Source organism: Gopherus evgoodei, chromosome 11 (genome assembly GCF_007399415.2).
Source record: "Gopherus evgoodei ecotype Sinaloan lineage chromosome 11, rGopEvg1_v1.p, whole genome shotgun sequence".
NCBI classification, from domain to species: Eukaryota; Metazoa; Chordata; order Testudines; family Testudinidae; genus Gopherus; species Gopherus evgoodei.
Window position 1 is genome coordinate 16690427 of NC_044332.1, and position 13523 is coordinate 16703949.

Here is a 13523-nt window from a genome sequence, read left to right on the forward strand (position 1 = left end):
ATATGACTTCTTTAAAACAACCTTACGCTGTTCTGCTTCGGCTGTGCGGTTTGCCTGTCCCACGTTAGTCTCAGGCAATCGGACTGGGCTGCTGCTCTTTGGTTTGTTGTCCGACATACTGAAAGGGAAAGACATTCTGAATTATTTATAGCCATACTAAGTTTTCCATGTGAGCCAAATAAACTAATTGTTCACCTGGGCACTAGATTATCCCCCATTTTAAATGAATGAAAGTTAAAGTTACATCTTCTTCCCCACACAGATTTAAAGAGTTATGTTGTGGGGAGACATTCAACATCTCGTGGACTTCCAGGCTTCCTTCCAAAATGACGCCTCTGCCTCCACTATCCAGGAAAGAGATCACCCACCCTTATCTCAGTGGGAAAGACCCACTTGCCAGAGTGCAGAAACTGCTTCTCTAAATCACCAAGCTGAGTAAACAGGACTATGGGCCTCTTCAATAACGGACTGTGGCGAACAGCACAGCTGCAGGACTGGGAGCAGTCCACTCACGGCACCCTAGTGTGTATGTAACTCAGTGGAGAAGCTGGTTAGGAGGCTACAGCACAAGGGCTCACAGTCAGATGGGACCCCAATTACTGTTACGCGACAGCTGTTATTGAAACTGGAGATGACACCATCTGGACACTGGGTGCTGTCAGAAAACTGAAGTACTTGGCAGTTCCATAAGAGCACAGAGGGCCCCCCAGCTATGATTTTGGCTCCCCCTCCCCTCAAACCAGGACCACACTCAGCTCTCTCTAAAGCAAGGGTGGGCAAACTTTTTGGCCCGAGGGCCACATCTGGGTATGGAAATTGTATAACGGGCCACTAATGATCACAGAATTGGGGTTGGGGTATGGGGGGGGATGAGGGCTCTGGCTGAGGGTGCAGGCTCCAGGGTGGGCTGGGGATGAGAGGTTTGGGGTGTAGGAGGGTGCTCTGGGCTGGGACCGAGGGGTTCGAAGGGCAGGAGGGGGATCAAGGCTGAGGGTTGGGATGCAGAGGGTGGCTCGGGGTGCAGGCTCCGGGCAATGCTTACCTCAAGCAGCTCCCGGAAGCAGCAAAATGTGTCTCTCCCCACAACCCCACCCCCGCCCCTCAGCTCCTAAGTCAAGGCACTGCCAAAACGGCTCTGCGGTGCAATGCCCTGTCCACAGGCGCCGCCTCTACAGCTCCCATTGGTCGTGCAGAGCAGAACCCCCAGGAGGCCCCTATGCATAGGAGCCATAGAGGGGACAGGCCACAGCTTCCAGGAGCTGCGTGGAGTGGCCACCGATCCTGCTCCTCGGCTAGAGCACTGGAGCAGAGCAAGCCCCACACCCTGCTCCCCAGCAGGAGTGTGAGGACTGGATTAAAATGGCTGGCAGGCCAGATGCGGCCTGTGGTTTGCCCACCCCTGCTCTAGAACATTGCCAAGCCTGTTATGAGCCCGCCTGTCACCTGTTTGGTGGAAGCCCTTCTTCAGAACTGCTCTTCAGAGATGCTTTGGATAACTCATCTAAGCCATTCCTGTATTCCTTGCAACTGAAAGGGGAAGATTAACAGTTTATGTTACAATTCCTACAATACCGACCCATTTGCTTTAATTCAGAGGCTGCAGCAAGGAGGAGAACAAACCCCCTAGAGATATGATCCCCACCTTGAAGCTAAAAAACAAACCCCACACAAGGTCCTTGAGAGACTATTTTACTCTGTTCTGTAACAACTAGCTCTGAACTCTAGTCATTTTATCTAAAAGGATTTTTCAGAAAGCTGCAGACAGTCTAATTTCCCCATGTACAAGGGCTGTCACTTCAATTTCGCAAGGAGCTCTCATATGGGGCTAGAAGAAAGTCTCACATGTATAGAAGTAGCGGCCGCAAGGGGTTTTCACATGTTCCTTGAACAGAAAGGCCACTGAAGATTTCTTAGACATTTGGGATAAACCCAAAGAAGAGTGAATCAATTTAAATACCTGAGCGCAAAAGCTATGATGGAGCTTGGTTCCTTTTCACAGACTGCAATGGGTACCCGTTCATGTTCATACATTAGGTAGTGCTTATCTGGGTCACTGTATAAAAATCAGAAAAGATTATCCTTAAAATGATAGCAGCTCCAGGCAAGTGATGGAGCAACAGGTGGAGTTTTTGGTGAAGTTCAGATTTCACCAAATACACCCCAGACAAGTGATTCTGTGACTTGGACGCCTCATATGGACTTGTAAAGGTACTGGCTTCTCCCATCACAAATATTTGTAGATGGCACATTAGCCACAGACATGAGTAATTTAAAATCCCATTATGTACCACAGGTGGTGGTGAAGAGTAGAAAGGTTAACATGTTAGAGAAAACAGGGTTCGCTTCAAGCAAGTTATATACTATTGGATATTATGAACACACTATTAATCCAGTGATGTTTATGTACAGGGAAAGCCAAGTTATGACTATTAGTTTCTCTGTTCAGCAAGAGCAGTTGCACGGATTTCAGTTTCTGTAGCTAAGCCAGGACATAAGTTTGGTATTTGACACACAACACAATTTTCATGCCCATTGGTAGCACCATATATTACTTACAAGGGGAATGGAATGGGATTATAGCTGTTTCCAGGCAACAAATTTGCCAAAATAGCTTTCATAGTAGATTTTTCCTTCACCTGGCTGTCTGTAGATCCCAAAGAGTGTCCATCAAATATATCTAGAATGAGAGTATGATTATTTACTGTGGGTCATGAAGCATACACCAGAACAATCAAACTTTACTTGAACTTCCACATGGCAGTAATCTTGGGAAATAAAAAATTCCTTGTTCTATTATACATTTCACTGGAGGATCTCAAAGAAATTCACATGTGAAAGTGTATCATTGCCACTTTACAAACTGAGGCTGTGAGGTTAAGGGCCAAATTCTTAAAAGGCAGACTGCCATTAAGTGCCCAAATGTAAAAATCTGGCCCAACAGTGACTTGCCTCAAATTACAGTGAGTCTGTGGCAGAGCGATTAAGAGAACCCAGATTGCCTAATTTCCAATCCAAAGGTGTTATCCCCTGAGCTATGCTGCTGAATATATGAACAGTCTCATGAAGCTGATTATAGTACAGCTTGTGAAAATTTGCACTGTAACTCTGCCTTTTTTGTAGCCAACCTATTAAAAGTCTCTCTGGATCAAGATTCGCTCAGAGAAGCTGTTTGGTGGATGGCGGTGCACAATGCAGCAATATTGGTTCAGTTGCATCAGCTGGATGGCCTTGTAGCACTGCGCTCTTGTGACAGATGTGTGCCTGAAATAAGTCAAAGATCAGATCCTGACATTGGATAAGAATTCTCCAGGATATTCAGTCCCAGGAGAAAGGAGTGTGCATCTCTCTTACGATTCCTTTCTGGCCAAAACTAAGTGTTGAAGAACATGAATTTATTCTTCATTCAAAGAGGGAAGGGTCAGCGATATGGAGAAGAAAGCATAGGGAGAAAGGAGGATACCAATGGCCTTCCTTACGGAGGAGAGTGGTTCACGGCCATTCATTAGAATGCAGTAACAAACCAATAGCTCTTTTGCAGCTGCAGCAGAACCTTTAGCAACAAGCGTATCTTGAGAGGGGCACATGTATTTTTGAGACAGTTAGGTACCATTCAGCCATTTGAAGAAGGTTGATGAGATGTCCTGTATCATGTAACCTGTGAGCCAGGGCACCATTACTATAAGTTTACACTATTTTGGTTCCCACCATTGAAGCATGCTGAAATACTCAAGCACACTTCAGAATATTTAGTCCACTTTGGTGACCTTTAGGCACTCAGTTGGCTGGGTGAACTGTTTGGTTCTCAGCACCATCCATCATTTAGCGAGGCAGTTACATTATCTAGTAACCAGTAGTTTCATATGCGAGGCACTACGTGGCGTGTCTCACAACCAAAGGGAGAGGGAGATAAGAGCGTCATTGAATTGTACCTTCTGAGCTACTGGTGGTGTCTGGTTCAGAGAGTGAACTGGCAAAGGAAGGCCCCCCTGTCAGCTGCTCTGACACAATTTCAGGTGGGGTAGGAAGCTGGAGGTGGGTAGAGCTGGTGGAGCTCTGACTTGACAGGGTTGTCAAGAAACGGTCGTCTGTTGAACATACAAAAAAGAACAAGGACACAGGAAAGCATTTGAGATTACCAACCAAAACTAATATCTGCTTCCATCTCGGACCCTTCACTAAAAACTGACAGTCACTTGAGTAACCATTTTTCCCTCACAGACATGGTATGTGATATAACAGACCCTTCACTTGGAAAGTGGAGGAGCAGTGCATAATGAGAGCGAGCACAAATGCTAGGTGGGGTAGCAGGAAAGTTTCCAAAAGCACTTAAGTCCCAGTTCTGAAAGTGACTTGGGGCTCGTCTACACTTACATGCTGCTGCAGCACATCAGTGCAGATGCTGCCTAGGCCGACCACAGGGACTCCAGGGGAGGTGGATTAGCTACACCAACAGGAGACAGTAGCTAGGTCAACAGAAGATTTCTGCTGTCAATTTAGTGCTGTCTACAGAGGGACTTACGTTGCCTTAATTATACCACTCGGGGGTGCGGGAGAGCAATGTAGTTGTGCCAACCTAATTTTCTAGTTTAGACCACGCCTCAGAAACTCCAGCTGCTTAGTCTCCTAATGGGATTTACTGAAAGTAAATAGGGTGCCTAAGCAGCCAAGTCGCTTTCAAAAACTTTTGAAAGTTTTATTCAGAGTGGTTCTAGAGAGAACTTTTGGAAACTTTAACTTGATCATCACTTTAAACTTCTATAATATTGTTACTAATACATCCTTATATATTACAAATGAGAACATAAGAAATCCAGTTTTCTTTTCACCATTTATGCAGCAGATTCATTTACCGCATTCCATTCACCTCTGACAATAGATTAGCCCATGTCACTGTGCAGTTCTCACCCACGAAGTTTGGGTTGCAGATACCGTAGAGGAATACTCACCCACGAATTTTTAAGAAATTTCAATTAGATTTTATAAACATCAAAATCTAGAGCTCTCAACCTTCTCCTCTTGATGGAGTTCTTGTAACTTTTGAAAGAAACTGAAAACATTGGCGCTCCCATATTACTGAGATAATATGCAATTTGCCTTGAACCACCATTCAAAAGACTCCATGGGAAAAAAATAGTTACAGTATCTCACTTTCAGTAATCCTTATTCTTCTCTACTTTGCAAGAACATTTCTGCATTGGAAGTATTATATTCCTATTTGCAATGTATAAGACCCATAACGAGTGTGTTTTGAAATGAAAACGTAATATGCAATTTAGTATAAAAATCTGAACCAGGAGATGACTACGGTTTTTAGCAATGGGAATGAGATGCAGCTTCTTCCCCTCAGATGCGACAATATTTAGGAGAGGCAGATTAAAACCAAGCTTTGACAGGGACTAGCTGTTTCCAGCAGTCCATGCTACATTCTAACCTAATGTACTGCTAATAGTTAGGGATAAATAAAGTAATCAGCAAAATAATTAAGATTATATTTAAAATAGCCTCATTAAGGTTTAGAGTTAATAACACATTGAAAAGAATAGGGCAGTTCTTTTAGAGCTATGGGTTTCCAAGACTTAATGATCACCGCATGAGTTTACGTTGATTTCACAGTTTGATGGTTCTTTGCAACCTTGAGGCTAATGGCTTAAATCTCTTAAAATTAGAGTGCAACAATTAAATGCAAACGCAATGAGGACAGTTACAAAGGCAATTTTTACACTAATAAGCTTTATAGTACTTCAATCCAATTTATGCTTTAATTCTTCCTGTATGGCAGAATTCAATTAAGACAATAGTTCCATCATGCATGAATCAGTCTTGCAGTACACACTAACCAACTGCACAACTGAGTTATAGCTTTGAACTTCAGCAAGGCAGGGTTAACCCAGACTAGTACCAGATATACGACCAAAATCTCTTAACCATTTTAAGAAACTGCCTTGTGGTAATAGTCATGCTGGGAGTGGTTTGTGCCAATCAGCATCCTTATCTATTGATCACTCCAATGTGAAATAGAAGTAGGTCACTGCACTCTAGAGAACTTTTAGTGCAGCACCACTGTCCACATGGCAGACTAGTGCGGGGTAGATTTACACCCCAGTGTTCATTTAGACAAGCCCATTGTTTCAAACTAGTCTCCAGAGCTCAGTGACATGTTGCACCTTTGGGAGTTTTAAGATAAAAACCTTTAAGGCCATTAATTCTTCCAGGAAAACTTGTACAATAACATGTGGATGCGAAAAGAATTCTGATTCTATACCAGATATATGCAGCCTTTCCATTCTCTCCTCCTTTGTTAGGGATATTTACATGGAACTGGTATCCATTATGTCGTAGTTGAAAACAGGAAAAAAAAAGATATGCATCTGTATCATAGTAGTGTAATGGTCTCAAAATGGAAAGTCTGAGAACAGACCTATACTAATTATTTCAGATGAGACAGGGATGAGGTGAGCAATTCTATCCTGTCCTTACTAGAACACATTATCTAAACAGACCTTTTTCTCCATTCTGTAGGGCTGGAGAAGTGTTGCGGGGAGAGGCGTCCATTGCACTGATCTATGAAAAGATGAACCAAACACAGATTACTGAGGAAGCAGCCAGTAGTCCCATTCTCGTTTCAGCTGTATCCCCTATGATGGGGCAAATACAAAATGAAGCAGCATCACATTTGCAAAAGCAGAGCCTTCCCTCCCTGCATCCACCCCTAGCATTTTCAGCTTCTGCAGCGCCATCATATATGCTTGATGTGTAGCAGCACATGAAAATCTTAAGATACGATTCTGTAAGTCTGCTCGTGTCTGTAAAAAGTAAGAGTTGCACTCTAAAAGAGACAGTAGGATTTAGGTTACTGCCATCATAGCCGACCATTCTCTTCATTATCTCTCAAGTTAGAGCCCTGTGCCATGAGTTCTGAGTGTTTATTAATTACTATATCCCATAAGTGACATTCTCAGATTTATACCAAAGGAAATATGCTCATTACCTGTGTTATTAAGTTTTACAGTGTAATTTAAAAAAATCAAATGCATTTTCAAACTAAAAAAAGGAGTTCATTCAAAGGTTAGCTAGCTTTGGCCATAGAAAGGACAAATATCATGTAGAATGCTATAAAGTTATGAGACTGCAATTTTAACGAAATATCTATCAAAGTTACACTTGCAATGTTTTACAGTGCTAGTATTTAACATATCATTTTAAACACACAAATTTCAGCTCTACAATACTCCCATTTCCCACCTCTTTATAATTACACTATCTTCATCCTGCATTCTTTCCTCTTTTCCATCTGAAACCTGGATTATGCTGCAACTCCTTTTAGCTCTAGTTCCTTCTTGTATGTGGACACTGGGTTCATTTTATGCTAGTGAGTTTATCACCAGATACAACCTATAACCTTTGGGATACAATAATTCCTTCAACACCTTCTCTATCTCCACTGAGTCCCTTTACATCAGAATTTTACCCAATACTTCTACATTCTTAAAATGTTTGCTTTACTTTCATGTGTTTTCTTCTTCTCATGTAAGATGAGAGTGAACCATAAAACTTAACAGGAAGGTAAACCGTTAAACGACCTCCTCTGAACTAAATCAACAATTATATTTTGATACAAAAGCCAGTGCATAAAAAGGTCTTCCAAAATGGAAACACCGTCAACACCAGTCTTCATTTTTAGATTGACATCATATTGATAGCTTACAAGCATTGAACAACTGTAAGCTTTTATATTTTTAAAAGTTAACATTTTCTTCACTGTAACTGTACAGAATGACAGATAACATGTAATGTTTTAGAATTCTTCAGAGGTTCCGAAGTTTTATGATACAACATCGTCTGAGTAGGAAAGTTATTTTAAACTTTTTGAAAGATGGGAGAAGCTATTTTAGATCAGTTTGGTTCTAACCAGAATGGCGGTTTCAAGGTAACAGAATGAGCTTACCTTGTTTTCTTCACCTTGTCTCAGTCTTCCAGGGCTCGGTGGTACTGAGGGGCGTTTCTACCTTTCTCCTGCTGGAAGAGATCCTGTACTCTAAAAGAGAAGCAGAATTATCCTGTTGTCCACAACTAGACGTCTAGGCACTATGGTAATAGTAATAATAATAGTATATCAATTAGAACAATTGCATCTGGGCTAGTCTACACTACCGCACTCCATCAGTGCAGCTGCACTGATGCAGCTGCGGATGAGATTTTGCTGTGTGCCGACGGGAGAGCACGTCTCCTGCCAGCATAATTTCTCTGTCTCCATGAGAGGTGGAAGCTATATTGGCGAGAGTGCATCTGCTGCCGACTTAGTGCTAGTGTGAATAGCACTTAAGTTGATGTAATTTGCATCGCTTAGGGAGTGGCTTAAGCGGTAGTACAGACAAGCCCTCAGACAATCTCTAAAGATTGTCCATGCTGAGGTTTAGTCAAATGTGTGTCTTCATAATATTTCTGGTCACATCTGGTACCTAATAAATGTTCTGTGTGACTAAAAAGGTTGCAATTAGAATGAACAGATAATTTATTTTCCTCGCACTTCACAGTAGGAGCCATAGTGTTGAAATCAGAAGTATTTCAGTCACACATGGGCCACGTGGGATTGTTTAAACAATTACAAGTGAAATAGAGAAATGAGATAATTGCCTGTGTTCATAATGGTCTCTTCAGAATTGCTCAGCGTGAGATTACTTCAAAGTGTTGTGCAGAGGATCAATTGCCTTATATGGGCTACCTCCTCATTTCTACCTTTACTTCGGTTGTGCGTTTCCCATACACATTGTGATTCTTCAGTAAGTCCTGTGCAATTTCTACAACAGGGCTTGAAATAGATAATCTATAATGCCACTCATTGAAGTCTAGCCATTTACAAGTGGGTCTGTATAAATATAACTCTACTTATTAAATTTTCACCTTCAAACATTCACGTGTAAATATGACTAATCATTAGCAAATATTGCAGTATCTTGCTATACTGTGGTAGTAACAAACTTGATAGGGAGAAAGTGCAGCAGGATCTCCTACCTAGGTTGCTAGCATTTTTCGTACCTGTTATTCCAGGCCTGCAGCATCTCACAGAGGCTCTGTTTTTTAGCTCATCAGAGACTCCAAAGACTTGACTGCAACTGCTGAGAGGGTCCAAAGAGGTGAAGCATCCTTGCTTGGATCTTCTCAATCCAGTTCCGGAAACTCTACCTCTTCCATCTGTCAAGAAAAATTTAGATTTTTCAGTACTCTGCCACCAGCAATGTGTACCCTGGTACCAGCAATGTTCTATTTCACCTGCATTTTACTGGAGCCGAAGGCAGCATGTTACCTCTTTTGTGCAAAAAGGTCCTCCATCTTCTCTTCCCTTGTTTTGCTGAAAGTATCAGTTTTCAAAGAAGTGAGACGATCATCAACAGCAAGGTATACCTGTGATACCCTGTGGTAAGAGGATAAAACATTTCAGACACCCTTCAGAGTCTCAGAGCCAAAATATGATCCAAAGTGGTCTTTAGTAGAACACAAACTTAAATTTGATGCTAGAGTTTTGCAACCTATCCCCACTCTGTAACAGCTTGTCCCATTAAACTTCAGTGGGACAACTTGAGTGAGTAAGTCTACTCTCATGAACAAAATGCAAGACTGGTCCCTTAAATGGAGCATTCTGTAGACTCCAAAAGATCATGAAGATATTCTGACCAGATTATTAAACTACGGCATGCCCTTTTGAGGTGCACACAGTCATTCAGGGTATGTCTACACTACCCTCCGGATTGGCAGGCAGCAATCGATCCAGCGGAGTCAATTTATTGCATCTAGACTAGATGCAATAAATCGATCCCCGAGAGCTCTCCCGTCGGCTCCTGTACTCCAGCACCGCGAGAGGCGCAGGCAGAGTCAACAGAGGAGCGGCAGCAGTCGACTTACCGCGGTGAAGAAAACAACGGTAAGTCGATCTAAGTATGTCAACTTCAGCTATGTTATTCACATAGCTGAAGTTGTGTAATTTTGATCAATCCCTTTCCACCCCCCAGCGTAGAACAGGACTCATTCATGACAGAGTATTCCATTGTGAAGAAAGCAGAGTTAAGGTAACAAACAGCTAGAATACATTTATCATCTTTGTCTACTAAGAATGACAACGCAAACTGAGCATTGTTGTACCTTCCTGGTTTAAAGATAACCTATGGCTCTGAACTACAATGTAGAAAACCAGAGCTAAGTAAGAAAGAGCATCTCTTCTCACCATTTCTCAAATATTTCAGTACTGAACAGAATAACCTGCTGGAATTATGACAAGTAGCAAATAGATACTAAAAAGAGATCAGCAGTCTGAGAACCCTGCAGTAGTCAGAAGATTGTGATAAGTTGCCAGTTCTCACTCATCTTTTCCAACTCTGCAAACAATCTAAAAGCAGTTTCTTCTGCAGTCTGAGGCAACAAATCAAATTACATTCAATCCCCTGCTGCCCAATAAGAGTCAGCTAAAAATAAACACTAGGTGGCAATGAAAGTGTCTGACATCAAACCAATCAGTAAAACTGCTGTGGCTCAGGAAACAAATTTAATATTTTCTTTTAATATTTTATAAATTGAAATCACAAGTTGAGAGCATCAGAAGGCCAGACAGTTCAAAACAACACACCGAAGAACCTGGATACTTTTTTTTGGTCACTTGTGTGTCTTTTCAAATTAAGCTTCCAAGTACAGCGTCTCCTACCCATTTTTTGAGTATTGAGAGCTGATAGCAATCTCGCTTATAGGTTGAGGATTTTCATTGTTACAGTATGCGTCCAGGATCAGCTTTCTGACAATGTATCCTTTCCAATGATTATTTAAAAAAGTTCTGTAAGAACACATTTGGCCACTTAAGATAGCTACATAGAAATCAGAACAATTTTTTTTTTTTTTTTTAAATTAAGAGACATAGGACCAAAACTCTTTAGTTCAGCTACATTAGAAAGTATAATTACACCGGCCATACAGGGAGGAGGAAAGTCTTCAGGGTATACCTACACAGCAGCTGGACAGTACTATTCGCAGTTTGGGCAGATGCACAAGCTCTGCTTGAGCTAGCGCAGTAAAAATAGCTATGTGGGAGCAGCGGCATGGACAAGCTGCCCAAGTATGTACACAGGGGTCGAATCAGATTGTACTATGGCAGCTAGCCTGAGTCATGACCCAGGCCACTGGGGCCACCTGCTATTTTTACTGTGCTAGCTCGAGCATAGCTAGCACACGTATGTCTACTCAAGCTGGGAACCGCACTTCCCAGCTGCTGTGTAGACATACCGTTAGACAATAGGTGGAGAGGGTCAGAGTTTAGGCTGGTACAGGAACCTTATTTCCCTTACTCTTAAGCATTTAAATTAATTGTTTTGCTACAAGCTCTTATATTTTAAGCTACTGCAAATGTATTTAACAGATATTTTCTCTAGTTTCTTCAGCAAGAATGGCTTCAGTTCCTCTAGTAATTAAGGTTTAAGTCATAAATAAGAAGAGGCAGCCAAAATAGGTGAAGAAAAACAAAACAAGGACATACTTTTGAGAGAAATCCTTCAGATCCTGCAGAATAGTAACCTTTAATGGAGCTTGACGTTTGATTGTAGATTTTAGGGTGTGGGACACATACCTCCAGCAGCCAGGATTGGAGAATAGCTAAGAGCATAAAAAACAACCTTGTGTGAAAATGAAAACAAACACCACCCCCGCTCCATTGCATCTCTCCCACCCTTTTGCTGTTGGTGATTCTCCTTCAATTGGAGCACAGAGTATTAGAAAGAGCCCTGGAGGTACCTGGCGGTCCCTGAAATACCTCAGCCTTCCAGGACACTATCAAGTACGTGCTGTTTAGCTACTATGTAAAATGGTACACCAAACCATGCTATAACTAGCAGGATAAAGTTTGGTAACACAAGATTGATCATTTTCCCCCCAGTGCAGCCGGCCTATGGACTGCTGGTTCCATCATATTGAGTCCCTTATTCCTAGAACTACTGTCAACCCCCCGTCTCCCAGCACTGAATAGAACACTGTGATTAGATAGTGCCAGTTTCTAGACATGCTGTTCTTCTAGAACAGAGGCACAAACTATAGTATAGAACACTGTCCCTTTTCCTTTTTGACATGCTCAAGATTAATTAATTAGGAGGAGGACAGGAGTATTAGGGTTGCTCATTCAGCTTGACCCAAGCACTTTAGGTGGCCATGCAGTCAGAGTTGGGGTGGAATCTGGAAGCGAAACCTTACCTGAAAGATGCTACCATCTGATTATATGAGAAATACTGGTGATAGTCATGGTGTATGGAGTGACCACAAGGCTCTGCATTGGCTCTTCGCGTGTACTGGTGCCCGTAGAATCTCAATTCAAGGTATTTTGCAAATGACATGGACCAAGAATCATTGGAAAGTGGGACAACTGGTGTGACCTGAAATTTGAAAACAGATTTTAATTGAAATGGACCAATGACTCAGGGAGAAGCAATGAGTACACTTTAAGTAAAACTAGCCTAGTCCAAGCAGTGATGTGGTATTCAAGCAATTCAAAAAATGTTTCTAGAAACGTGAAGTGTGTGTGTGTGTGTGTGTGTGCGCGCGCGCAGTCAGTTTTTAAGCTAAGAAGTGCTGATAAGGAGAGATTTTGGTTATTAAAGCAATATAAGAATACTTGCCCCAGAAAGCAGATGTTTCCCCACCATAACATGTCTGATTATATTTGTAAAAAGTGATTTCCTTGTCTAGTGGCATCACTTGTACCAAGGTTTAGTCAGCAACACCAATTTCACGGTACTGCCGTGCCTTAAAACATTTATCAAGTGCCTGAGCTGTGAAGATTCCATTGAGTACTCCAATACTTTAGCTTCTATATTTGTAATACTGCTTGCAATTTTAGGTGTGTTATTTTTATGGTCAATATTTTTACTGTTGTTGAACATATTTCCATTTAGAAACAGAGCATTAGGAGTGTTAACAAGCAAGTAAGTTTTATATATGGGATATTTTCTGCATGCGTGATTTCATCTGCCTTTAGCTATCACACTGATTTCCTCCAGTTCTTTTAAATCCATCATCAGGATATAAACCAGTATAGACAGCATTAAGTCAGACAAATATTCAGCTTACAGTAGTAATTCTATATAGTTTCTAGATAGCAAAATGGCTATTTTATGTACTTTGTTTAAATGTACATGAAATTAATTTAGGGGGTCTTGAATAACATTCACTCAAGAGACTGGTGATTATAAGTAGATTTCTAAAATTAAACAGAAGTTTGCTTTAACTGCAGGGGACATCTAGCTAACTCTCTTAAATAAGTATATGAAGATTACTGAAGTTACAAGAAAAGGCACATGCCCTATATGTTATTTCAGTAATTATTTTAGGTTTTTAAAAAGGATATTAAATTCATCTAATATTGCAGTTCTCTCATCTAGCATTTAAGTGCTGAACAAAGAAAATCTGTAGATAGTTTTGAAACAGAGTACAGCAGGTGCGGCTGGACTTGATACAGACACACACTATGTATAGTGAATAATACCACGAGTACATTG

The 13523-nt window shown here is 41.4% G+C and overlaps 1 protein-coding gene across 1 annotated transcript in view; it reads right to left on the bottom strand.

The window, feature by feature from the left end:
- Positions 1–13523, bottom strand: part of PIKFYVE (phosphoinositide kinase, FYVE-type zinc finger containing) — a 97594-nt gene that overhangs the window by 14427 nt on the left and 69644 nt on the right. Inside the window, 14 exon segments of the mRNA XM_030579913.1 lie at positions 27–118; positions 1444–1527; positions 1958–2053; positions 2557–2677; positions 3930–4085; positions 6501–6561; positions 7946–8004; positions 8007–8035; positions 9037–9192; positions 9305–9412; positions 11516–11577; positions 11579–11614; positions 11616–11631; positions 12223–12401. Of these exon segments, the coding sequence (XP_030435773.1) occupies positions 27–118; positions 1444–1527; positions 1958–2053; positions 2557–2677; positions 3930–4085; positions 6501–6561; positions 7946–8004; positions 8007–8035; positions 9037–9192; positions 9305–9412; positions 11516–11577; positions 11579–11614; positions 11616–11631; positions 12223–12401 (1255 nt within the window).